We start from the raw sequence: 26,280 nt of genomic DNA on the forward strand, positions 1-26,280 counted from the left end.
TTCTCCTTCCCCTCTGCCTCTTTTGATCCTTAGAGAAATTGAGTCATTTGTCCTGTGGATTCTGGATTTGGATAGTTGCTTCCTAGAGGTGTTAACTTGCTCTTCAAGCCTCTTATATTTCCTGTCAAATGTATTTATATCTATCTTTGCTATCTTTGTATTTTTCAAGTCACTTTTTAGAGCATTAATAAGATTTTTAGCTTAGTAAGTAGACTCAAGATTTGCATTGGGAAATCTTAGAAATGACTGGGTAACGTAGCATCTAAAAAAATTTGGGAGCATTTACTTATTGGAGAGCTGAATAAAATGATAATGATTCCAAACTACTTTGTTAAAATAAGCAGTAATTATTTAGTTACTTAGTGCTCAGACTAAAAGCCTAGGTAAGCTTTTTGTCCCTTAATAGATTAGGTGTTGATCTAAGGGCTGCCCCATTACTTGGTAATCACAAGTTCCCCTTTGTGTTTGACACCTTTTCATTAATATGATTGAACATTTTTCTGTAATTTAAAAAGCTTAAATGGAGTGAAGGAAGAATGTTATGAGATTTCTAACTTTTCCGTATTCAGTACTAGTTTTTTAGTTATCTTTTTATCTTTCTCAAATAGCTCTGGGATTTGAATCAAAAAGAATGTCGAAATACCATGTTTGGCCACACAAATTCAGTCAATCACTGCAGATTTTCACCAGATGATAAGCTTTTGGCTAGTTGTTCAGCTGATGGAACATTAAAGGTACACTTTTGTTTATTTAAATTGGTTGTAATTTTGTGGTTTTATAATGTGGTTATAGAAATAGGTTTCTCTTCTCATTTCTACAGGAAGAGCTTTTTCTTTCAACTTCCAGGAGCATATTTAATATAACTGTAATTGCTTGTTATAATGATTATTTATGAATGGTTTACTGCCTTATGCTTTAAAGTTCATATAGTTTGAATTCTTAATTTTTAAGCATGTATTTATGGCTCCATAAAATTTTGAGATTTGTGGAGTCAAATTTTAAAGGCCCTGCTTTTATTTATTCTTTATTCTTCCATTTATTTTATATTTTCCTGTTTCTCCTGATGTCCTATGCAGGAAAAACTCAGAACTAGGGAATAAAGTATATTCAGGCTCCTGAAATTTATAGTCCTAAAAAAACTAAATTCTTTAAATTTTCACCTTCTCAAATAAAATCCTAATCCTACTTTCTTTATTATTCCTTTCTCTACCATCATTCTAGTCTCCTCTTCATTGATTCTCCTTTCTTTCTTTGGTCTTAAGTCTAATCCATCTTTGACCTAGTCTTTCGGTCTACCTTTTCCCCTCCCATTCCATAGTATTTACTGTGGTTCATGCTGTCATATCCTTAGGTTTGATAGCAGCTTTCTAAGATGTGTTCTTCCTCTCTCCTAATCCTGGTACAGAACTGCTAGAATAACTCTCTACCTCTATTTTCATCTTGCCACTTTCAGCTGGGACGCAAAAGTACCACATTATAAATTGTGATAAACCCAGGCTCATCAGGTACAGCTGTAAGGCTCTTTACCTTCAATCATTCTGCTACCCCTCAGTTCCTGGCCGGTTTGTTTCTTCTAGCCCCCTTAATACTGTTTATTCTAGGCAAGATAATTTGTCAGCTACTGTTCCTGTATATATTTCATTAGTCTTTATTGGGATTTTTGGCCTCCAATTCGCTTGCCCATATTTTTTAATGACCCTCAAACCTTTATGCAAAGCCTTCTTCAGAAAGTGTTCTCTTACCACATCCATCTATCTGGTTCTGAATACATCCCTCCTTCTAGCTATATCTCTGTATATTGATAGAAACTGTTCAGTTTATCTTCTCATTTCCACTTGTAAATGTGCTGTTCAGTTCATTTTCATGTCTTCTTTTCTTTGATAAGATTGAATATAGATTTATGATCTGCAGAGACCTTGCATCTTCTTGTACTCTCAAGTTCATACTACAGAATTCTTCTCAAAACATGCACTCAATAAATTTTCTTTTTTTTTTTTTTAATATTTTATTTATTTATTTGACAGAGAGATAGGGAGAGCAGGGACACAAGCAGGGGGAGTGGGAGAGGGAGAAGCAGCCTTCCTGTGAAGCAGGGAACCCGATGCGGAGCTCGATCCCAGGATCCTGGGATCATGACCTGAGCCGAAGGCAGACACTTAATGACTGAGCCACCCAGGCGCCCCTCAATAAATTTTCTTGACATATATTTTTTCCAGGGAAATACTTGAACCCTCCCAGGCACTATTTTGTTTGTTAGAATCACTAGAGAAGGTGATTTGTTAACGTTGATAGGTAACTCCTCAGTTACAGGAAGGTGAAATCTCTGATGCTGATCCTCTGGTTGAATCTTTGATTTCTCTTTGCTGACTGAAGATAACTTGTTTTTGTATAAATTACTTCAGGGCATCTAGTAATCCTTTCTGGGTAGAATTCTACTTTAAAGAATTTTCTAGCTGTTAGTAGATGTTGGGAGCATTCTTAGGTAGAATATTCAGGTAAACAGATTTTGACTTCTATGACATGTTATCTGCAAACACTAAATAACCTTCTCTTCCTTTAGGACAATCCATATCAGAGGAGGCTTTTCAGAATACCCTTGGACGGGTTAAGACAACCCTTTTATGAGGCAGTCTTTCAGTTATATGAACCTATTATTTCTTCTTTTCTATTGAGTGAATGACTTCAGAAGAAGGCATTTTATATCTCAAGTCAAGTTTTTCCATCTTACAACTGTTGCTAATTCCAAGTTCTGGCAAAATTCCATTTTCCTTAGCATTATTCCATTATTATTAGGTTGCTTAATGTTCAAGACATTTGTGAAACCAGACTGTTTATCCATTTTATAAATTTAAGGTGTGCAGCTCAACTGGCTTTCCTTGCTGCCAAGTTATGGTCCGTTCATTCCTAATTGATTTGCTGTATTCGTCATAGTTCCGATTCCAGACTTATGCTGTTGTTCTTAAGCCGCCAATCTTGTCACTGAATCCGTTTCATTCTCTGGAGATTACCTTACCTCATACCTACTTATTCAGAGGGTTGACACCACCCATTAAGAGTTCTCTTCCGTAAGTCTCCTCAAAAATTGCCATAAAAATCCCAATTGCCTTTCTTTTTTCTCATCTCAGTTCCCAGAAAGTTCTCTACTTATGCCCACTGTTCCTTTTTTTCTTTTTCCCCTGCACACTTTGCTTCATTGATTATTTTTTCTTTCTTTTTGTATCTTTCGCTTTTCTTCTCTTTGGGATCCTTTCCCACAGCCTACACATGTTCTTGGGCCTTTCTAAAACCAAAAAGTGAAAAACCTTTGATTCTCCATGGATTATGTTATCCTCTGAAATAGTAATTCTGTTTTTCCCTTTATTGCTAGACTTCTTAAGCCACCTGTACTTGCCTCCATTTCCTGACTATTCACTCAATATTTAAAACTTGTTAAGCCTGGTCCCATCTTTCTTGTAGTCCTTTGAAGCATGTAAAATCTAGTTTTATTTTCAGTCTCTGTTCTTTTTGTTGTAAAGGTTAATGCTCTTTGGATTAGTGTGAAATCTGATATTTTTCTTTATCCAAGACTTACTCTTTTTGTTGTATTACCAGTATTCAGCTCTTCTTCCCTCATCAACCACCTATATTTCCTTTTTGAAACTCCTCTTCTGACATCAGTGTTTTCTACTTTTTCCTTTTATCTCTCTAACCCCTTCTTTATCTTTTCTACCTGGCCACCTAAATAGAGCTGTTGCTCAAGCATCTAACCTTGAATACCAGTTTCGTTACCTTTCTTCCATCCCAGTTCATCAGTCCCATGGCTTGAACTCTCATCTTTTCAGTGAGTGGCTTTCAGCAGTGTTACCTCCAGCCCTCATTTCTCTTGTGTGCTTGGGTCCTGCATCTCTAATCACCTGCTAGTTGTCATCACTTAGATAATACACTGTGCCTCAAACTTACCGTGCTCCACACTGAACTATATTTTCCTCCCAAACTTGACCCCCTTTTGTGCTTCCTGTATGTTTTATGATTTTGATTAGATCAGTGTCCAGGATTTATGTCATTGTAACTGGTCACAGTTGAGTCATGTAGTGTGTTTTTTCCTTTCTCATACAGCTTCTTGTTTTCCTTGGGATTAAATGTGTTGTACATTTACCATTGTAATTTTGTTTTTTAACACATTATGCTTATTTTTTTTAATGTGCTCATCACTAATTCATCTTCAAACTATCCCTTGTCTAAATTGCTTCTTACATTATTCAAACTTATCAGAATGTTTGATAAATTTTCTTTTCTTGGAAATAACTTTCTTGGAGGGTTCTGTCTTGCTCCATTCTGACTGGTGAAACTACTTCCGGTGTCCAACTGGGGATCTCTCTTTATTATTCTGGGGATTCCTTTTGCTTTTCTCTTGACTTGAAACCCTGTTTCTTAGATTTCTTGTTCTTTCTTGGTTTTTTCTCCCATTGGTGGAGAATCTCCTCTAGCTTCCTAAGAAAGAAACTTTGGGAGGTAAATTTTTGAGACCTTGTCTGTCTAAAAAGTGTCTAACTTCATATTTAATTGGTATTTTTGACTGCATACAGAATTCTGGGTTGTAAATAATGTTTCCTGGGACTTTTGGGGACATTGTGCCCTTATCTTCTATCTTCTAAAGTTCCTCTTGAAAAGTTTGAAGCCATTCTGATTCATATGTGATCTATTTTTTTGACTGAAACTTTTGGGATCTTCTCTTTTTTTAATTACTATTTTTTATTATTATGTTAATCACCATACATTACATCATTAGTTTTTGATGTAGTGTTCTATGATTCATTGTTTGCGTATAACACCCAGTGCTCCATGCAGAATGTGCCCTCTTTAATACCCATCACCAGGCTAACCCATCCCCCCACCCCCCTCCCCTCTAGAACTTTCAGTTTGTTTCTCAGAGTCCATAGTCTCTCATGGTTCGTCTCCCCCTCTGATTTCCCCCCCTTCATTCTTCCCCTCCTGCTATCTTCTTTTTTTTTAACATATAATGTATTATTTGTTTCTTTTTTCAACCAACTTCTTAGCAATTCCTTTTATAAAATCTTTTATAATATTCATCTTTACAGTCGTATTCCATCCCTTCATCGTATTAACCCTTATTTTTGTACATATATAAGTTTTTCTTTCTTTAAAATTTTGGGAGGCACTTTCTTCTAGCAGATCAAAATATGCCCAAAATCTAGTGTGTGGCACTGATCTGTGCACCAGCTTGATGATATTAGATCATATTCTGTTTTGTTTTATTTTGTTTTTGTTTGTTTGTTTCTCTTTTTCTTTTTTTCTTTTCTTCTTCTTTTTTCTTCCTTACCCTTTCTTTTCCCCAGGTTTCAGGTCTTTTCTGATTTGTTTAGTGTATATTTTCTGGGGCCATTGTTACCCTGTTAGCATTTTGTTCTCTCATTCATCTATTCCTCTGGACAAAATGACAAGATGGAAAAAATCACCTCAACAAAAAGAACAAGAGGTAGTACCGACTGCCAGGGACCTAATCAATTCGGACATTAGTAAGATGTCGGAACTAGAGTTCAGAATGATGATTTTAAAGATACTAGCTGGGCTTGAAAAATACATGGAAGTTATCAGAGAAAGCCTTTCTGTAGAAATAAAAGAACTAAAATCTAACCAAGTCAAAATCAAAAAGGCTATTAATGAGGTGCAATCAAAAATGGAGGCTCTAACTGCTAGGATGAATGAGGCAGAAGAGAATCAGCGATATAGAAGACCAAATGATGGAATATAAAGAAGCTGAGGAAAAGAGATAAACAACTACTGGATCACGAGGGCAGAATTCGAGAGATAAGCGATACTGTAAGACGAAACAACATTAGAATAATTGGGATCCCAGAAGACAAAGAAAGAGAGAGAGGGGCAGAAGGTATATTGGAGCAAATTATAGCAGAGAACTTCCTTAATTTGGGGAAGGAAACAGGCATCAAAATCCAGGAGGCACAGAGAACCCCTCTCAAAATCAATAAAAATAGGTCAACACCCTGACATCTAATAGTAAAACTTACGAGTCTCAGAGACAAAGAGAAAATCCTGAAAGCAGCTCAGGTTAAGATCTTCTCTTTATCTCCAGTATTTTTTCTTTTTAAAAATTTCATGATAATGTGCCTTGGTGTGGGTTTGTCTTCATTTACTGTGCTTGGCACTTGGTGCCTGCTTGCTTGCCTTCCTGCTTCCTTCCTTCCCTCTCTCTCTCTTTTTCTCTTCTCTTCTCTTTTCTTTCTTTTCTTCCTTTTCTTTCTTTATTTGAGACAGAGTGAGTGAGAGGGAGAGAGAATCTGAAGCCGACTCTGCACTGAGCGCAGAGTCCTACTTGGGGCTCGATCCCACAACCGCAAGATCATGAACTGAGCTAAAACCAAGAGTTGGACGTTCAACTGACTGAGCCACCCAGTTGCCCCTCGGTGGCTTCTTTCAATTTGGAAATTCAAATACTTCAGTTCTATAGGCTTCCTTTAATTTTTTTATTTATTCTTCTCTACCTTTTCTTTCTCGAATTTCTGTTTCTTTTTTTGGTTATTATTTTCCCTCCTTGTCTTTGTTCATTTGCCCTCTTTTCTGGAAGATTTCTTTAGCTTTATTTTCTAGCTTTACTTTCTAATCCTTCTATTGGATTTTTAATTTCTGTTGTCATGTTTTTAAGTACCCATTCTTATCAGTTTCCTTTTTTCTTTTTTCCTGTTTTTGTTTCATGGATTTAATATCTTTTATCTTTTTGTGAATGTTAATAGTTTCTTTTAAAAAAATTCATATTCATGTATAATTGCTGTTTTCTCTGTTGGTTTTGGTTTCTGTCTGCATTTTAAAGATAGAGCTTAGCTATCTGATCTTGGATATATCTACAGATGGTTTCTGACTTATAATGGTTTGACTTAGGAGTTTTCAACTTTATGATGGTGCAAAAGTGATACACATTCAGTAGAAACTGTACTTCAAATTTTGAATTTTAATCTTTCCCCTGGATAGTGATACGTAGTACGATCCTCACTTGTGATATTGGGCAGTGGCAGTGAGCTGTAGCCCCCAGTCAGCTATGCAGTCAGGAGGGTGAACAACCGATACACTTGCAACCTGTTTGTATCTATAGTACCATTCTGTTTTTCACTTTTTGTACAGTATTTAATAAATTACATGAGATATTCAACATTTTATTATAAAATAGGCTTTGTTAGATGTTGCCCAGCTATAGGCTAATGTAAGTGTTCCGAGCATGTTTAAGGTAGCTAAGGCTAAGCTATGATGTTCTGTAGGTAACGTTATTAAATACATTTTCAACTTATGATGGGGTTATTGTGGCCCTATGGTAAGTTGAGGAAGATCTGTATATGTATTAGATATATATCCTGCTCATATTTAAGAGTGCAGCACCAAAAAGCTGATAGGGAATTGTGAGCTTGCTTATTGTGAGTTTCTCTGTAGGGTTATCTGCTTGCCATTTTTGATAGTAAACTCCTAATGCCAGACTCCTTAGATCTTTTGTCTTGATCTTGTTGGATATTCAGAGAAAAATCTTCAGTTTCCTACCTGTAGGGTATAAGTCTGGTTGGCAAGATGATGTTTAGGTAGAGATCTCAACATTTGGGATATAGACTCTCTCTTAATTTCCCTATTTTCAGAATGGTGACTCTGCTCTCAACTGTGCCAGGTGTAGAAAAACCCTCTACTCTTCAGCTAGAGTAGGGATACAGCAACCTGGATTACATAGTTGGGAAGGGGATTTCAATGGATTTCCCCACCCGTATCAGAGGGTACCTGGTGCAACACTTCCTTAGCCTTTTAGGAGTTTTATTATGAATTGGGCTGCTTCTTGGCTTTCCCCCTGGTGGACTCAGGATGCAGTTTTTAGGAGTCTCCTTATTGCTTATCTTTCTGCTTTTTTTAGCCTTTACAGTTTTGTTGTTGTTATCTCTTCCTCCTTTCTCCTTTGCCTTGTGAACTACGCGTACGGAGAATTCTCTTTACTCTTGCTTTTTACATGGATTTTGGGAGGGTGTGAAGATGAATGTTTGTGCATTCTATCTGCATCTTGAACCTGAACCCTATTTCCTTCAGTAACACTGTTGTTTCTACTCACCTGTGCTTGAAACATGAGAAGAGTCTGACATTAGGAGTTTGCCATCATAAATGTCTTTTCACTTAAAATGTAATTTAATACATTTAAATTTTAATACATTTAATAAATGTATTATAAATGTGTTTTTTGATTATTTATTAAATACTTACTTTGTGCCAGACACTGGCATTTGGGTTTTAAATACTAAAACAAAACAGAACACCAAACAATTAATTCCTGGCCTGAAGTTGTTCAGAATCCAGTTGGAGAGAGAGGCTATGGACATGGTAAAAGGGTGCTCTTAGAACAGGTGAGGGCTGTGTCCAGGATATGTTCAGGCAGGCACCTGATGCTGCACCCAAACTGCAGCCTCTTCTCCCTTTTTATTGTCTTTGCTTTCCCCTTTTGTACTTTAGCTTATGCCGACCTTTTAGCCTGGAATCTAGGCCATAGGGTGTTCCCTTTGTCTTTCTAGTGTTGAAATTCTGTCGTCCTAAGTTGGTGTACAGTAGGCTCTTATCCAACCTCATTTTGCTGTGGGCTTGAGAGAACAGTTTTTGCAGAGGTGGACACCATGAAGATCAGCCCACTGTACTCTATGTTTTCCTCTCATGACACATCTATGTACCTTGTCTCAGAGTCACTTATGGCTTGTCTTATCTCCTTTATTGACCTGTAAACTCTTTGAGAGAGCTATCTATACCTGATTTATTTATATAGTCTCAAAGTGACTAGTATAGTTGTTAATGTGTTCAAGATGATAAACCTTTGCTGTGCCCCTTCAAATCAGATTAAGACTTCTCCAAACTCAAAAGAAAAAAATGTTAAAAAGTCTTCAGGGACAGGATTTTGACTTCATATGTGAGTAGCAAAATGTGGTTGTAGAGCACAGAGCACTGGCAGCAGGGGGGAGACAGTAGTGCACTCTTGGTGAGAACTGCCATTTTTGTGGCGGCTTTCCCACAGTGCTGTTAAGCCAGTATCATTAGCTGGTTCGTGCTGATACACTGAAAGGTAGTAAGCAGAGGTCCTGCAAAATGAGGTTGGATAACAGCATTTCAAGGTCAAAGTCTTCTAAAGCTTTTGCCTTCTGAGAGGATGAAGAACTGTAAAATTATTTCCTGCCCCAAATGGCTCTATAATCTTCTAAGCATTTTGCAGGGTATCATGTTGATCAGCATGTTTTTCAGGCCCTGTTGATAAACCATTTCAAAATGTGAGTTTTATTTAAAAATTGCCATTTAAACACACAAGGGCCAGGGTGCCCATGGGCCTTGATACAGTGTAGTGACTTACTCAAAATCAAATGCTGTGTTTACTTGGTCCCTTGATACATGGAATTTCATCACTCATTGGATAGGAGCTGAAGTCAGGTCCAGATGCAGAAATGTAGTTTAGACAGATGTAATGGAATTGGGTTGTGTTAGTTTTTTGTTTTTTTTTCTTTCTTAAATCTAGACAGTGGTTTCTTTGTTTTTTATATTAAGAGAGAAACAGTATGATTTCTCATGTTTAGTTGATGTGTCTGAAGCTTCTGGCATTTATATGTAGGGTTTTTTCCCTCTCTCTTTAAGTATCAAGAAAGGCTATTTTAGTATCTGATATCTCTTGCTTCATCCAGTTTTGTTGCAAGGGGAAAGGTTTTGGTATTGGCTGTATTCCTTAGTGTATATAAATGTCTCTAAACTTGAGAGAGATTTAAAAATGTGCCTGGTCGGGCGCCTGGGTGGCTCAGTTGTTAAGCGTCTGCCTTCGGCTCAGGTCATGATCCCAGGATCCTGGGATCGAGTCCCACATCGGACTTCCTGCTCTGCGGGAAGCCTGCTTCTTCCTCTCCCATTCCCCCTGCTTGTGTTCCTGCTCTCGCTGTCTCTCTCTGTCAAATAAATAAATAAAATCTTAAAAAAAAAAAAAAAATGTGCCTGGTCAGAAATCTGGTTTTACGTTGCAACTGTGCTTTGGAAGCTGAGTTAAAACCTAAGAAGCAGCTTTTTTTTTTCATTTCCTTTTCTTTCTTTCTTTCTTTTTCTTTTTCTTTTTGTCCATGTCGTTGGCCAACCCTTGGTCTGGGCATGGCAGCCATTATCACTCTTTGAAGCTGGGATGCTGCTCAAGGCCCAGGGGAATGAAGGTGGATCTTCTTGAAGGCCTGTTTCTTTTGTGCTGTTCGGGTCGCTCTGCTAGTAAGTGAGGTTTAGAGTCTTTTGTATCCCATTCCTCAGGATCCAGTTGTTTTAGAGCTCTGTCTGGCCCCACCAAACACACAAGGTGTCTTGCTTCCTTTCAGTATATTCTTTGTTTTCTATTTTCAGAGACTTCCTTATGTCCCTGGATGCTCTGCTGTGTTTAACTTGGCTTAGCCTGGGCCCTGTGTGTTGTCCGGGCTGTGCGTGTAGTAGATGGGAACTTCATGCCTGGCACGGCAGAGGGCAGCAGATGCAAGTTGTGAGCCTTCTCACCTTTCTTCTAGTCTCATCTTACTGTCAACACCTAATCTTTAGCATACTCCACACCATGCAAGGAGTTTTTAACATTTTATTTAGTTTCACATTCTGCATTTTGCATTTCAGGCAGTGCTTCTAGTTTTTTTGTTTTTTTGTTTTTCTTTTTAGGAAGGTGCTGAATGAAGCTGGAGTACTTAATTTTTAAAGTCATGCATAAGTGAAAACAGTTCATTAGAAAAAGTGAATATTTGCATTTAATCCAGGTGGAATTCTAGAGGTGTGATTTGAGATTAAAACAAACATTTTTTTAATTTTTCAATCTGAAGCTTTGGGATGTGAAATCAGCAAATGAGAGTAAAAGCATTAATGTGAAGCAGTTCTTCCTAAATTCAGAGGAGCCTCAAGAGGATATGGAAGTGATCGTGAAATGCTGTTCATGGTCTGCTGATGGTGCTAGGATAATGGTGGCAGCAAAAAATAAAATCTTTGTAAGTATCAGTATTTTAACAAGCCAAAATCAGCCTGATTTAAAGAAAATGAAAATGTCAACTGATTTTTGCATTGTACACTGTTTATTGATATAATGAAGGTATAGCTGTATGATTTTGGGCAGGCTCCCTAACTTCATAGTTCTCAGAACTGTGTTCCAGGGATGTCAATAGGCTTTGTGAAGAAAAGTCTCTGTGGTCACCAGGTTTGGGAAATGTTATGTATTGCTTTCCCCCATTAGAGTTACTCAGTGTATACTAAAATACTTAAGGCCTCCAGAAGTTCTGTAATACAGAAATAATTTATGTTGGTTAATCCGGTGTTTCTCAGATTTATTGAAAACATGGACTATTTTCTACATCACTTTTTTTTTTTTTTTTTTTTTTACAATTTTGAATACATTGGTTTAGATGATTTTCAAAGTGCTTTCTTACCCCTGAAATTTATTAGGATTTCGTGACTGTGATAGAAATATTTGTCAACAACTGGAGACTATTGTAAGAATTCTGTAATGTAAAGGAGAACAATATGTAAAAATAGTGAATGACAAAAAAATGCTTTCCTTTTTTTTTCAAATCTAATAATAGCTTACATTTGTAGTATTCAGAGTGCTCTCACATATTATTTCTTCTAATATAACTATCCAAGGGACACAGCAGATTGCAATAGCCCTCTGCTAATAATGAGGCAACTGAGGTTCAGAGCAGCCAAATAATTTGTCCCACATTATAACATTGATTTGGAAAGGTAGGTATTCTATGACTCAGTGACATTCCATTCAAATAGTAATTTTAAAAGACTTGAATAAGAGATATTACAGTTTTATTTTATTTTCAGCTTTATTGAGGTACATTTGACAAAATTGTTTAAGATGTTTAAAGTATACAACGTGATGAATTAATATTTGTATGCATTGTGAAAGCATTCCCCCCATATGGAGTTAAATAACACATTTGTCACCTCACGTACTTATCTTTTTTTTTTTTGTGAGAATATTTAATTTGTACTCTCTTAATTTCACTTATACAATACAGTATCATCAACTATAGTCACCATGTTATATGTTAGATCCTCAGACCTCATTCACCTTCTAACTGAAAGTTCGTATCTTTTTACCAACCTCTTCCTATTCTCCACACCCAAAATAGTACAATTTTATTTATTTTATTTATTTATTTTTTACTGTGAATGTTTATTTATTTATTTATTTAAGATTTTATTTATTTGACAGAGAGAGAGAGACAGCCAGAGAGGGGACACAAGCAGGGGGAGTGGGAGAGGGAGAAGCAGTCTTCCCCCAGAGCAGGGAGCCTGACCTGGGGTTCGATCCCGGGATCCTGGGATCATGACCTGAGCTGAAGGCAGACGCTTAATGACTGAGCCACCCAGGCACGCCATGAATGTTTTATTTAATCATTTTTGTTTACAACTGAAACTCTGGGAACTCAAAGTTAGCATCCTTGTCCGTGAGCTTCTTATGGACACCAGAGAAGTTTCATCCTTATGCTCCATGTTGTTCTGCTATGCTTTACCCAAGTGAACTTTTATGAGTCAGCTGCCATCCAGTTTCACATGGATTCTCTTGCCCACAATTTTGCTTGGGAAAACCAAGTCCTCCAGGATTGCGTCATGCAACGGGTTGTCAAAGTGTGGCTCCTGGGGCACTTTTACTTATTTTTTGTATGGCTTTTTCGAGTTGGCTTAGGTAGAATTCTCTGAGCTGTAAAGGCAATGGGCTTCCCACTCAACTTTTTCTCCAATTCTTGGACTAGCCAGACTTGGATTTCCTGGAAAAATTTCAGTTGAGAAATAGGAACAAAGATGATAATAGCTCTCTGACCACCACCCACTTCAGTTTCCTTGGTTGCTGTTATATTCAGCACCCATAGCTGGGCTTTGAGGTCTGAGTTCATCTCCAGCTCAAGGAGAGCCTGGGAGATGCCAGATTCAAACTCATCCGGCTTCTTGCCATTGGGCTTCACTATCTTTGTGCTTGAACTGAACATGGCCTTCTCCTAGGTGAGAGCACTGGCCTAGGAAGAGGCCTGAGTCTCTTGAGAGCTCTTTAAATCCCCTGAGATCGTGTGTGTGCGTGTGTGTGTGTGTGTGTGTGTGTATTTTTTTTCTTTTAAAGTAGGTTCCATGCCTAGCATAGAGCATGGTGCCCAATGCACGGCTTGAACTCACGACCCTGAGTTTACGACTCGAGCTGAGATGAAGTTGTCCGCTTAACCGACTGGGCCACCCGATAGTACAATTTTAAAGACTGAATTACACCATATAGTTATATAAAACTCACTGAGGAGCCGTTTATATTGTTATTGATCTAGTTGCTGTGACCCTTCGATCTTGGGTGCTCATGTGTTTATACCTTTAGCAAGAAATTAAAAATATCTCCTTTTGTCTTAAATTTGTTAAAATTTGTAGGAACAGAAAAGGAATCATTGAATTTGTAAGATTTGAAGAATAAATTTTTTCTGTTGTAAAATATATCTATGTAAAATTTGCCATTTTAACTATTTTTTTTAAAGATAAGGACTCTTTTATTTTAAGATATTATTTATTTATTTGTCAGAGAGAGAGCTCAAGCAGGGGGAGCAGCACGTAGAGCAGGCAGAGGGAGAAGCAGGCTCCCCGCTGAGCAAGGAGCCCGATATGGGACTCAATCCCAGGACCCTGGGATCATGACCTGAGCCGAAGGCAGACGCTTAACTGACTAAGCCACCCAGGAGTCCCCATCATTTTAACTATTTTGAAATGTATAATTCAGTGATATTAATGATATTCGTAATGCTGTGCAGCTATCACCACTATTTCCAAAACTTTTCATCACCCCACAGAGAAACTCGGTAACCAGAAACTAATAACTACCCATTCCTCTCTGCCTCTAGCCCCTGGTAATCTTTATTTTTTAATTATTTCTTTATTTATTAAACAAAAAAAGATTATTTGAGAGAGAGAGCGTGAGCAGGGTTGGGAAGGGGCAGAGGGAGAGGGAGAAGCAGACTCTCTGCTGAGCAGGGAGCCAGAGGTGGGACTCGATCCCAAGACCCTGAGATCATGACCTGAGCCACCAGGCGCTGCTCCCCCCCAATAACCTTTAATCTATGAATTTGTCTATTCTAGTTATTTCATATAAGTGGAATCATATAATATTGGTCCTTTTGTATCTGGCTCATTTCATTTAGCCTAATATTTTCAAGGTTCATCCATGTTGTAGCATGTACAAAACTTCGTTCCTTTTTATGGCTGAATAATATTCCATTATATGGATATACCACATTTTTTTATGCATTCATCTGTTGATGGACACTTGGGTGTTTTCACCTTTTGGCTGCTGTGAATAATGATATAGTGATCATGGTGTATAGGAATCTGTTTGAGTTCCTGCTTTCAGATCTTCTGTGTACACACCAAGTGGTAGAATTGTTGGGTCGTATGGTTCTAAATCTAGCTTTTTTGAGGAACCACCAGACCATCTGTACCATTTTATTTTATTTTATTTTTTAAATTATGTTATGTTAATCACCATAAATTACATCATTAGTTTTTGATGTAGTGTTCCATGATTCATTGTTTGTGTATAACACACAGTGCTCCATGCAGAATGTGCCCTCTTTAATACCCATCACCAGGCTAACCCATCCTCCCACCCCCTCCCCTCCAGAACCCTCAGTTTGTTTTTCAGAGTCCGTCGTCTCTCATGGTTCATCTCCCCCTCCGATTTCCCCCTCTTCATTCTTCCCCATCTGCTATCTTCTTCTTCTTCTTTTTTTTTTTTTAACATGTAATGTATTATTTGTTTCAGAGGTACAGATCTGTGATTCAACAGTCTTGCACAATTCACAGCGCTCACCATAGCACATACCCTCCCCAATGTCTATCACCCAGCCACCTCATCCCTCCCACCCCCCACCACTCCAGCAACCCTCAGTTTGTTTCCTGAGATTAAGAGTCCTCATATCAGTGAGGTCATATGATACATGTCTTTCTCTGATTGACTTATTTCACTCAGTGTAACACCTTCCAGTTCTGTCCACGTTGTTGCAAATGGCAAGATCTCATTCCTTTTGATGGCTGCATAATATTCCATTGTATATATATACCACCTCTTCTTTATCCATTCATCTGTCGATGGACATCTTGGCTCTTTCCACAGTTTGGCTATTGTGGACATTGCTGCTATAAACATTGGGGTGCACGTACCCCTTCGGATCCCTACATTTATATCTTTGGGGTAAATACCCAGTAGTGCAATTGCGGGATCGTACGGTAGCTCTATTTTCAACTTTTTGAGGAACCTCCATACTGTTTTCCAGAGTGGCTGCACCAGCTTGCATTCCCACCAACAGTGTAGGAGGGTTCCGCTTTCTCCGCATCCCCACCAACATCTGTCATTTCCTGACTTGTTAATTTTAGCCATTCTGACTGGTGTGAGGTGATATCTCATTGAGGTTTTGATTTGGATTTCCCTGATACCGAGCGATGTTGAGCACTTTTTCATGTGTCTGTTGGCCATTTGGATGTCTTCTTTGGAAAAATGTCTGTTCATGTCTTCTGCCCATTTCTTGATTGGATCATTTGTTCTTTGGGTGTTGAGTTTAAGAAGTTCTTTATAGATTTTCGATACTAGCCCTTTATCTGAGATGTCATTTGCAAATATCTTCTCCCATTCTGTCGGTTGTCTTTTGGTTTTGTTGACTGTTTCTTTTGCTGTGCAAAAGCTTTTTATCTTGATAAGGTCCCAAGAGTTCATTTTTGCCCTTGCTTCCCTTGCCTTTGGCGACTTTTCTAGGAAGAAGTTGCTGTGGCTGAGGTTGAAGAGGTTGCTGCCTGTGTTCTCCTCTAGGATTTTGATGGACTCCTGTCTCACATTTAGGTCTTTCAACCATTTGGAGTCTATTTTTGTGTGTGGTGTAAGGAAATGGTCCAGTTTCATTCTTCTGCATGTGGCTGTCCAATTTTCCCAACACCATTTGTTGAAGAGACTGTCTTTTGTCCATTGGACAATCTTTCCTGCTTTGTTGAAGATGAGTTGACCATAGAGTTGAGGGTGCATTTCTGGGCTCTCTATTCTGTTCCCTTGATTTATGTGTCTGTTTTTGTGCCAGTACCATACTGTCTTGATGATGACAGCTTTGTAATAGAGCTGGAAGTCCGGAATTGTGATGCCACTAGCTTTGCTTTTCTTTTTCAACATTCCTCTGGCTATTTGGGGTCTTTTCTGGTTCCATACAAATTTTAGGATTATTTGTTCCATTTCTTTGAAAAAAGTGGATGGTATTTTGATGGGGATTGCATTGAATGTGTAGATTGCTCTAGGTAGCATTGACATCTTCACAATATTTGTTCTTCCAATCCATGAGAATGGAATGTTTTTCCATTTCTTTGTGTCTTCCTCAGTTTCTTTCATGAGTATTTTATAGTTTTCTGAGTACAGATCCTTTGCCTCTTTGGTTAGATTTATTCCTAGGTATCTTATAGTTTTGGGTGCAATTGTAAATGGGATTGACTCCTTAATTTCTCTTTCTTCTGTCTTGTTGTTGGTGTATAGAAATGCCGCTGATTTCTGTGCATTGATTTTATATCCTGCCACTTTACTGAATTCCTGTATGAGTTCTAGCAGTTTTGGGGTGGAGTCTTTTGGGTTTTCCACATAAAGTATCATATCATCTGCAAAGAGTGAGAGTTTGACTTCTTTGCTGATTTGGATGCCTTTTATTTCTTTTTGTTTTCTGATTGCTGTGGCTAGGACTTCTAGTACTATGTTGAATAGCAGTGGTGATAGTGGACATCCCTGCTGTGTTCCTGACCTTAGGGGCAAAGCTCTCAGTTTTTCCCCATTGAGAATGATATTCACTGTGGGTTTTTCATAGATGGCTTTTATGATATTGAGGTATGTACCCTCTATCCCTATACTCTGAAGACTTTTGACCAAGAAAGGATACTGTACTTTGTCAAATGCTTTTCCTGCATCTATTGAGAGGATCATATGGTTCTTGTTCTTTCTTTTATTAATGTATTGTATCACATTGATTGATTTGTGGATGTTGAACCAACCTTGCAGCCCAGGGATAAATCCCACTTGGTCTTGGTGAATAATCCTTTTAATGTACTGTTGGATCCTATTGGCTAGTATTTTGGTGAGAATTTTTGCATCCATGTTCATCAGGGATATTGGTCTGTAATTCCCCTTTTTGATGGGGTCTTTGTCTTGTTTGGGGATCAAGGTAATGGTGGCCTCATAAAACGAGTTTGGAAGTTTTCCTTCCATTTATATTTTTTCAACAGTTTTAGAAGAATAGGTATTAATTCTTCTTTAAATGTTTAGTAGAATTCCCCTGGGAAGCCATCTGGCCCTGGGCTTCTGTTTTTTTGGGAGATTTTTGATGACTGCTTCAATTTCCTTAGTGGTTATAGGTCTGTTCAGGTTTTCTATTTCTTCCTGGTTCAGTTTTGGTAGTTGATACATCTCTAGGAATGCATCCATTTCTTCCAGATTATCTAATTTGCTGGTATAGAGCTGCTCATAATATGTTCTTATAATTGTTTGTATTTCTTTGGTGTTGTTTGCGATCTCTCCTCTTTCATTCATGATTTTATTTATTTGGGTCCTTTCTCTTTTCTTTTTGATAAGTCTGGCCAGGGGTTTATCAATCTTGTTAATTCTTTCAAAGAACCAGCTCCTAGTTTTGTTGATCTGTTCCACTGTTCTTTTGGTTTCGATTTCATTGATTTCTGCTCTGATCTTTATTATTTCTCTTTTCCTGCTGGGTTTAGGCTTTATTTGCTGTTCTTTCTCCTCCTCCTTTAGGTGTAGGGTTATGTTGTGTATTTGAGACCTCTCTTGTTTCTTGAGAAAGGCTTGTATTGCTATATACTTTCCTCTTAGGACTGCCTTTGCTGCATCCCAAAGATTCTGAACAGTTGTATTTTCATTTTCCTTTGTTTCCATGAATTTTTTAAATTCTTCTTTAATTTCCTGGTTGACCCATTCATTCTTTAGTAGGATGTGTGCTTGAGTTCTTTCCGACTTCCCTCTTGTGATTGAGTTCTAGTTTCAAAGCATTGTGATCTGAAAATTTGCAGGAAATGATCCCAGTCTTTTGGTACTGGTTGAGACCTGATTTGTGACCTAGGATGTGATCTATTCTGGAGAATGTTCCATGGGCACTAGAGAAGAATGTGTATTCTGTTGCTTTGGGATGGAATTTTCTGAATATATCTGTGAAGTCCATTTGGTCCAGTGTGTCATTTAAAGTCTTTATTTCCTTGTTGATCTTTTGCTTAGACGATCTGTCCATTTCAGTGAGGGGGGTGTTAAAGCCCCCCACTATTATTGTATTGTTGTCAATGTGTTTCTTTGCTTTTGTTATTAATTGGCTTATATAAGTGGCTGCTCCCATGTTAGGGGCATAGATATTTACAATTGTTAGATCTTCTTGTTGGATAGACCCTTTAAGTAGGATATAGTGTCTTTCCTCATCATCTTATTACAGTCTTTGGTTTAAAATCTAATTTGTCTGATATAAGGATTGCCACCCCAGCTTTCTTTTGGTGTCCATTAGCATGGTAAATGGTTTTCCACCCCCTCACTTTCAATCTGGGGGTGTCTTTGGGTCTAAAATGAGTCTCTTGCAGACAGGATATTGATGGGTCTTGTTTTTTTATCCAACCTGATAGCCTGTGTCTTTTGATTGGGGCATGTAGCCCATTTACATTCAGGGTAACTATTGAAAGATATGAATTTAGTGCCATTGTATTGCCTGTAAGGTGACTGTTGCTGAATTTTGTCTGTGTTCCTTTCTGGTCTATGTTACTTTTAGGCTCTCTCTTTGCTGAGAGGACCTCTTTCAATATTTCTTGTAGGGCTGTTTTCATGTTTGCAGATTCCTTTATTTTTTGTTTGTCCTGGAAGCTTTTTATCTCTCCTATTTTCAGTGACAGCCTAGCTGGATATAGTATTCTTGGCTGCATATTTTTCTCGTTTAGTGCTCTGAATATATCATGCCAGTCCTTTCTGGCCTGCTAGGTCTCTGTGGATAGGTCTGTTGCCAATCTAATGTTTCTACCATTGTAGTTTACAGATCTCTTGTCCCGAGCTGCTTTCAGGATTTTCTCTTTGTCTCTGAGACTCGTAAGTTTTACTATTAGATGTCGGGGTTGACCTATTTTTACTGATTTTGAGAGGGGTTCTCTGTGCCTCCTGGATTTTGATGCCTGTTTCCTTCCCCAAATTAAGGAAGTTCTCTGCTATAATTTGCTCCAATATACCTTCTGCCCCTCTCTCTCCTTCTTCTGGGATCCCAATTATTCTAATGTTGTTTCGTCTTACGGTATCGCTTATCTCTCAAATTCTGCCCTCGTGATCCAGTAGTTGTTTATCTCTTTTCCTCAGCTTCTTTATTTTCCATCATTTGGTCTTCTATATCACTGATTCTCTCTTCTGCCTCATTTATCCTAGCAGTTAGAGCCTCCATTTTTGATTGCACCTCATTAATAGCCTTTTTGATTTTGACTTGGTTAGATTTTAGTTCTTTTATTTCTCCAGAAAGGCTTTCTCTGATAACTTCCATGTATTTTTCAAGCCGCTAGTATCTTTAAAATCATCATTCTGAACTCTAGTTCCGATATCTTATTAATGTCCGTATTGATTAGGTCCCTGGCTGTCGGTACTACCTCTTGTTCTTTTTGTTGAGGTGATTTTTTCCGTCGTGTCATTTTGTCCAGAGGAGAATAGATGAATGAGAGAACAAAATGCTAACAGGGTAACAATGGCCCCAGAAAATATACACTAAACAAATCAGAAAAGACCTGAAACCTGGGGAAAAGAAAGGGTAAGGAAGAAAAAAGAAGAAGAAAAGAAAAAAAGAAAAAGAAAAAGGTAGAAACAAACAAACAAACAAACAAAACAAAACAGAATATGATCTAATATCATCAGGCTGGTGCATAGATCAGTGCCACACACTAGATTTTGGGCGTATTTTGGTCTGTTAGAAGAAAGTGCCTCCCAATATAAAAAAAAAAAAAAGACAAAAATAAGGGTTAATATGATGAAGGGATGGAATATGACTGTAAGGATGAAAATTATAAAATATTTTATAAAAGGAATTGATAAGAAGTTGGTTGGGGCGCCTGGGTGGTTCAGTCGTTAAGCGTCTGCCTTCGGCTCAGGTCATGGTTCCAGGGTCCTGGCATCGAGCCCCGCATCAGGCTCCCTGCTCGGTGGGAAGCCTGCTTCTCCCTCTCCCATTCCCCCTGCTTGTGTTCCCTCTCTCACTGTGTCATTGTCAAATAAATAAAGAAAATCTTAGGGAAAAAAAAAAAGTTGGTTGAAAAAAGAAAGAAGAGGATTTAAAAAAAAAAAAAAGGGAGAGAATATGATCAGGCAGGAGATTACAACAAAGCCATACACTAGAGATTTAGGGTATATTTTGATCTGTTAGAAGAAACTGTATCCCAAAATTTTAAAGAGATAACAACTTATATATTTATACCAAAAATAAGGGTAACTACTATGAAGGGGTAGAATATGACTCTAAAAATGAAAAATAAAAAAGATTTTTTTAAAAAAGGGATTGATAAGATGTTGGTTGAAAAAGGGAAAAAGAAAAATTCAAAAAAGAAAAAGACAGTTAAAAAAAAATAACTTTCAAAGACTATAAAGAATCATGGGGAAAAAGTCATGAATTCTATGTGCAGTATTCCCCTAGTGCTGGAGTTCTGCCGTTCTCATTGGTCGGTAAACTTGGTCTTGGCTGGCTGTTCTTGCTGATCTTCTGGGGCAGGGGCCTGTTGCTGTGGTTCCCAAATGTCTTTGCCAGAGGCGGAATTGCCCTGCATTTGCCGGTCCGGGCTAAGTAATCTGCTCTGGTTTGCTCTCCGGAGCTTTTGTTCCCTGCAAGCTTTCAGTACAGCTTTGGAGCACTAGAGTGAAAATGGCGGCCTCCCAATCTCTGTCCTGGAGGAGCTGAGAACTCGGGGCCCCGCTCCTCAGTGAGCCTCCAGAGAAAAGCAGTCAGTCACTCCCATCTCCCCTGTCTCCGGCCGCACTCTGTGCTCACCCGGCCTGTGACCCAGCGTTTCTATCTCTGGCACCAGACCCCATGTGGAGTCTCCAGACCCAGCCGATTCCTGCGGTGAGCTCCTGCACCGCTCCTCCCGGGGGAGGAAGGGGAGTCTCCCCAGATCTGCCGCTTGTTGGGTCCCTGCTGGAAGAGCAGTGGCCTGACTGTGCTGTGGATCACAGTTTATGGCAACCCCGAGCTGAGAGCCCACATCTCGGCTCTGTCTCTGCAGCCGGCTTTCTCGCTCAGATGCCTGAGAGCTCTGCCGCACTCAGGCACCCCCGGTCTTCCTGTTACCCCGAAGGTCCTGAGACCACACTGTCCCAGCGAGGGTTTCACCCCCCAGCTTAGCCACTGGAGCGATGTCCCTCAGCGGAGCAGACTTCTAAAAGTTCTGATTTTGTGCTCTGTTGCTCTATCACTTGCCAGAAACGGTGGACAAAGGCCCCCTTCCCTGCTGTCTATCTTCCTGAATATCGCCTCGGATTCACTTCTCCGCACGCATGTCCTACCTTCCAGAAAGTGGTCGCTTTTCTGTCTGTACCATTTTATATTCCCACTAGTAGTGTACAGGAGTTCCACTTTCTCCTTGCTAACACTTGTTATTTTCCATTTTTCAAAAAATTACAACCCTCTGATTAGGTGTGAAGTGGCATCTCATTGTGGTTTGATTTACATTTGAATTTGAACATTTTAAAAGATCTTTTCCAGTGAGAGAGGAAGACAGCTTAATATTACGTGAAATGCCTCTTTGTTTGAAAAATCTAGACTAGGTCTTTATTTTACCTGCTAAAATAAAGCTACCCTAAAATCACCCTTCACTACACATAGATCCCAATTTTTTATTCTTTGGTCTCTGCATTCTCCTCCTCTTTATTTCTTTTGAACTCTTTTCTGTTAGCCTACTCTAATTGTTAGGTCTTTACTTTTTACCACCCAATAATTAAGACAGCTGCCTATTCCGTACTTGGCTAAGTTTCCTCTGTCACTCTCCACCATTGATTTTTAAGAATGACCTGTCCTGGGAGGCATTGTAACTATGGTTTCCTGTCTTTTGTTCTTGGCCCCTGATGCTGTGCTGCTTACCATCTGTGTGCTTGAAGGGCTCTGCATTCACAATACATGTTCATGGCTCCCACTGGAAGCTTTGTTTTTTTTTCTTGTATGATGCCTTGGTCTTAAATCACAATGCTACATATATGTTTTTATCATTTGGCAAAAACTTCAGAAGAATATATTCAACATTTAAAAATCTTTCAAAAGTTGAAATGAAGCTTGCATTATTCAAAAATAGCTTTTTTTGGTTCAAAAATGGGAAAATGATCATAATGGAGTAATTTGATAGCTCTGAAGAGAAATAGAAATAGTTGAGCTAATTTCATTTTAGCAAGCCTCTGCTCTGTATTATTTTGATTATCTTCATTTATGAATATCCATTTTCCTCTTTTGAATAAACAAGCATTCAGGAGAACTGCTCTGTATGTTAATTTGGCTAGTCCATTCATTTATTCACAAAGGTTTTATTTCTTCCTAGGCCAGCTTGAGAGATCATCCGTGATAAATTTTTCTTTATAGGAAACATGTTTCAAGATGAGCAATATTTTAGAAGTATGTGTATATTGATTTATATCTTATTTATGACTGTCAATAGTTATGCCAGTTATCAGTAATTGTATTTTTTCAGGACTTAAAAAATTTAGATTCATTTTGAGTATAGCTTATTTTTAAAAGTATTTTACTTTCATAGATACCTATTTTATGTTGACAGCTTTTTGACATTCATACCAGTGACTTATTGGCAGAAATCCCTACAGGCCATCACAGCACCATCCAGTATTGTGACTTCTCCCCGCAAAATCATTTGGCAGTGGTGGCTTTGTCCCAGTGCTGTGTGGAGGTGAGTAGTTCACTTACTCTGTGAGGTTGTACCTCTGCCAAGAATGGGCTACTTAAACCATTAACTACTGAGAATGTTTGAGAAATAGAGCATTTTCTTCACAGCATAATGACCTATGGCTTTAGGATATTAAACTATATAGCCAGCCTTATTACTTTAGCAGTGAAGATTTGATTTGATAGTATGACAGGGAATGACAGTATCATTCAGCACGTATTTGTTGAATGCCTAGCATGTGCCAAGGTCTGGGGAAACAGTGGAATGAACACTGGTTTCCTAGGCAGAAACATGGCATCTCTTAAACAATATGAAAGAAAGGATCTTCTATAAAAGAAAGGGTGAGAGATGAGTCCAGTTCAGATTTCTTAGATCACTGAGAAGAAGACAAAAGTTAATTTAGAATTGGTTAACCTAGGATGTTCATTGGTGAGCACTAATGAGTAAAATGACTCTTAAAAATTGCCTGTTAATATTTATAATTTTGTACTTACCTGATAGATTTTATATTCAGAATCTATACCTGACTGGTCCTGGAAGAATTTCACCCAGTGAATGGCTATATTAAGTTTTTTCAAAAAGCAGTGAACTGATGGTTTTTTTTTTTTCCAAAGATGGATTAGTTTTTCCAAGCTTTATTACTACTTATTCCTTGAGTGGGTCTTACCATCAGGTAATTTGAAGTTCCTTGTGATGACAGTCCCAGAAGGTGGGTATGGGCCTTTATCTGGAAAATAGAGAAATCGACTTGGTTCACAGGCTCTCCTCAAAGGAAGCTTGACTACCGCAAGCACTTCTTTAGTGTTCCGTGCTTATTTCAGCAATTTTTAGCGAGTTTGACAACCTTGTTCCTTACTGCAGAGCTGTTGGGGGAGAGTTTCTGAGCTATAGTCCGTCAGCATGAAGATAAGATAAGATGAGAGTGGGTGTGCTCTGTAATCTCTACTTAATTCCAAGTACAGAAGCAAGTACAGTGCAACTAACACTGAAGAACTTCCCTGCTAAGAATCTACCCGTTGGAAGCATAGGCATTAAGTGTGAACAAGCTCCAGTCCTGTTTGAAATGGTGGGAAGAAGTAGGGTGCTGTGGGCAGTGTTCTCTTCAGGGGAGTCCTTGATTTGAAAGTTTCAGATGTGGTAGGAGATCTTACCTATAGATCCTCAAGGCAGATGTGGTTGGAAATTTCCTCTTTCTGGGTTTTTGTCAGGATTTTAAGGAGTGTTGCTTCTCCACTAGTGCTCCTCCTAGTGGAGGAAGAACTCTTCTTTCAGCCTTTCCTGTCACTTCTACAATCCCGACCCTCTGCTATTAGAAAGCTCCAGGAAACATTGTCTTTTTTCTTAAAATAGGGACCTGGTTTTGGGGGCTCTGAGAAATGATGGGGAAGAACAAGAAGGAAAAAGGGAAGGATTTTCAAGGGAGATTTTTTAGTTATGGAACCACTTTCATTTCTGGCGTTTAGCTCTATATGTCCACAGGAACTTGGACTCTAGTGATAAGGCAAAGAAAATGTCATACAATTAATTTATAACCATAGAACTCACTGATTGAAAACCACTGGGCATGTGATGAAGTACTTGTTTTCTCCATGCTTGTTCTGAAATCATAAAGTAGGTCTGTCATTCAGAGTGTAATGAGAGGAACTCAGGCACATATGGTACTTCATTAGACTGGAATATATTTGAGTAATTTACAGCAGGGACAAAATATAGCCAGGGTGGCAGACATTGACAATTCGTAATAAGCATGAATAACAGAAATGTGTACCTGTACAATTAGCATATTCATTTATTGTAGGGTTTTGCCATTAGTTGAAACAAGGATTAGATGACAGTGGAAAATAGTCTATTTTTTTTATTTAAAAAAAATTAAATGTTTGCATGATTCTAAATCAAAGCTTTTTTTAAAAAATATATTTTTATTTTTTTAAGATTTTTTTTTTTATTTGTCAGAGAGAGAGACAGAGACAGCACAAGCAGGGGGAGCGGTAGGCAGAAGGAGAAGCAGGCTGTCTGCTGAGCAGGAAGCCTGATGCGGGACTCGATCCCAGGACCCTGGGATCATGACCTTAGCCAAGGTAGATGCTTAACCGGCTGAGCCACCCAGGCGCCCTTATATATACTCTTCTGTAGAAATATATATGCTCTTTGCTTATTTTCTATAAACAATGTATCCCAGTGACTAGTCATTATCTGGGTGTTTTTACAGTTACATAATATTCCATTATGTAGTTTATTCAGTCAGTTCCCTGTTGATGGTCATTTGGGTTGTTTCTAGTTCTTTTGTTATTAAAGATAAGATGCAATGAGTAATCTTTTGCACAAGTCATTCTGTATTTTTGCTAGCTTGTTTTTGGCCTATATTCATAGAAGTGAAATTACTGGTTTACTTTTGCTATTTTTAATATTCTTGATATGTTCAAAATGCTTAAGAATGTGATTTTCTGTATGCTATGTTTATTCTGTAGTTGTGGAATATGGATTCGTATTTAAAAGTGGCTGATTGCAGAGGACATTTAAGTTGGGTTCATTGTGTGATGTTTTCTCCTGATGGATCATCATTTTTGACATCTTCTGATGACCAGACAATCAGGGTGAGAAATACTAAGATTTTCATTTAGACATTTGTTGATGTCTACGTCTAACAAACTAAGAAATTGATGAGCAGTATTGGGGGAATTAAAACAAGAAACTACTAGATTAATATTTATCCTTGAAAAGTGCTGTTATATGACAGTCTCATTCATCCCATACATGTTCATTGAGTATTACCACGAGCCAGGTGCTAGAGAAGTCCAATGATTAAACTGTATTTTGGTTAGTTTAAATATTTACTAGGTAATATATTGACTTAATTTTTGACTCTTTTCTCCACTTTAAATTTCCATATCTAATTACTTGCCAATTCTAATGGATTCTGCCTTTCCATTTTCTGTCATTTATTTCTACTATTTATTTATTTATTTATTTAAGAGGGGGAGAGAGAGAGAGAGGTGGGGGGTGGGGAAGAAAAGAGGGAGAGGAAGAGAGAGACTCTTAAGCAGCCTCCACGCCCAGTGCAAGTCCATTGCAAGCCCATCTCACAACCCTGAGATCATGACCTGAGCTGAAATCAAGAGTCAGACACTTAACCAACTGAGCCACCAGGTGCCCGTATTTCTACTTTTTCATTTCAAGTTTAGGTGCTCATTACATGTTGCCTCTCTCTTTTTTTTTAAGATTTTATTATTTTTAAGTAATCTCTGTGCCCAATATGGGGCTCGAACTCACAGTCCAGAGATCCAGAGCCACACACTGTACTGACTGAGCCAGCGG

The 26,280-nt window shown here is 38.3% G+C and overlaps 1 protein-coding gene and 1 pseudogene across 6 annotated transcripts in view; one reads left to right on the forward strand and one right to left on the reverse strand.

Annotated features, from left to right (window-relative positions):
• APAF1 (apoptotic peptidase activating factor 1) overlaps window positions 1-26,280 on the forward strand; it is a 91,799-nt gene that overhangs the window by 39,543 nt on the left and 25,976 nt on the right. For 5 of the 6 annotated variants that reach the window (XM_078076449.1, XM_078076446.1, XM_078076447.1 and 2 more), the window contains 4 exons: window positions 609-734; window positions 10,842-11,003; window positions 22,840-22,968; window positions 25,434-25,559. In XM_078076449.1, the coding sequence (XP_077932575.1) occupies window positions 609-734; window positions 10,842-11,003; window positions 22,840-22,968; window positions 25,434-25,559 (543 nt within the window). The remainder of the gene's footprint in view (window positions 1-608; window positions 735-10,841; window positions 11,004-22,839; window positions 22,969-25,433; window positions 25,560-26,280) is intronic. The other variant, XM_078076448.1, reaches the window with a different exon arrangement.
• On the reverse strand, window positions 12,428-13,015 carry LOC118531814 (small ribosomal subunit protein eS7 pseudogene; annotated as a pseudogene).

The sequence above is a fragment of the Halichoerus grypus genome, chromosome 6 (genome assembly GCF_964656455.1).
Source record: "Halichoerus grypus chromosome 6, mHalGry1.hap1.1, whole genome shotgun sequence".
Classification (NCBI taxonomy): domain Eukaryota; kingdom Metazoa; phylum Chordata; class Mammalia; order Carnivora; family Phocidae; genus Halichoerus; species Halichoerus grypus.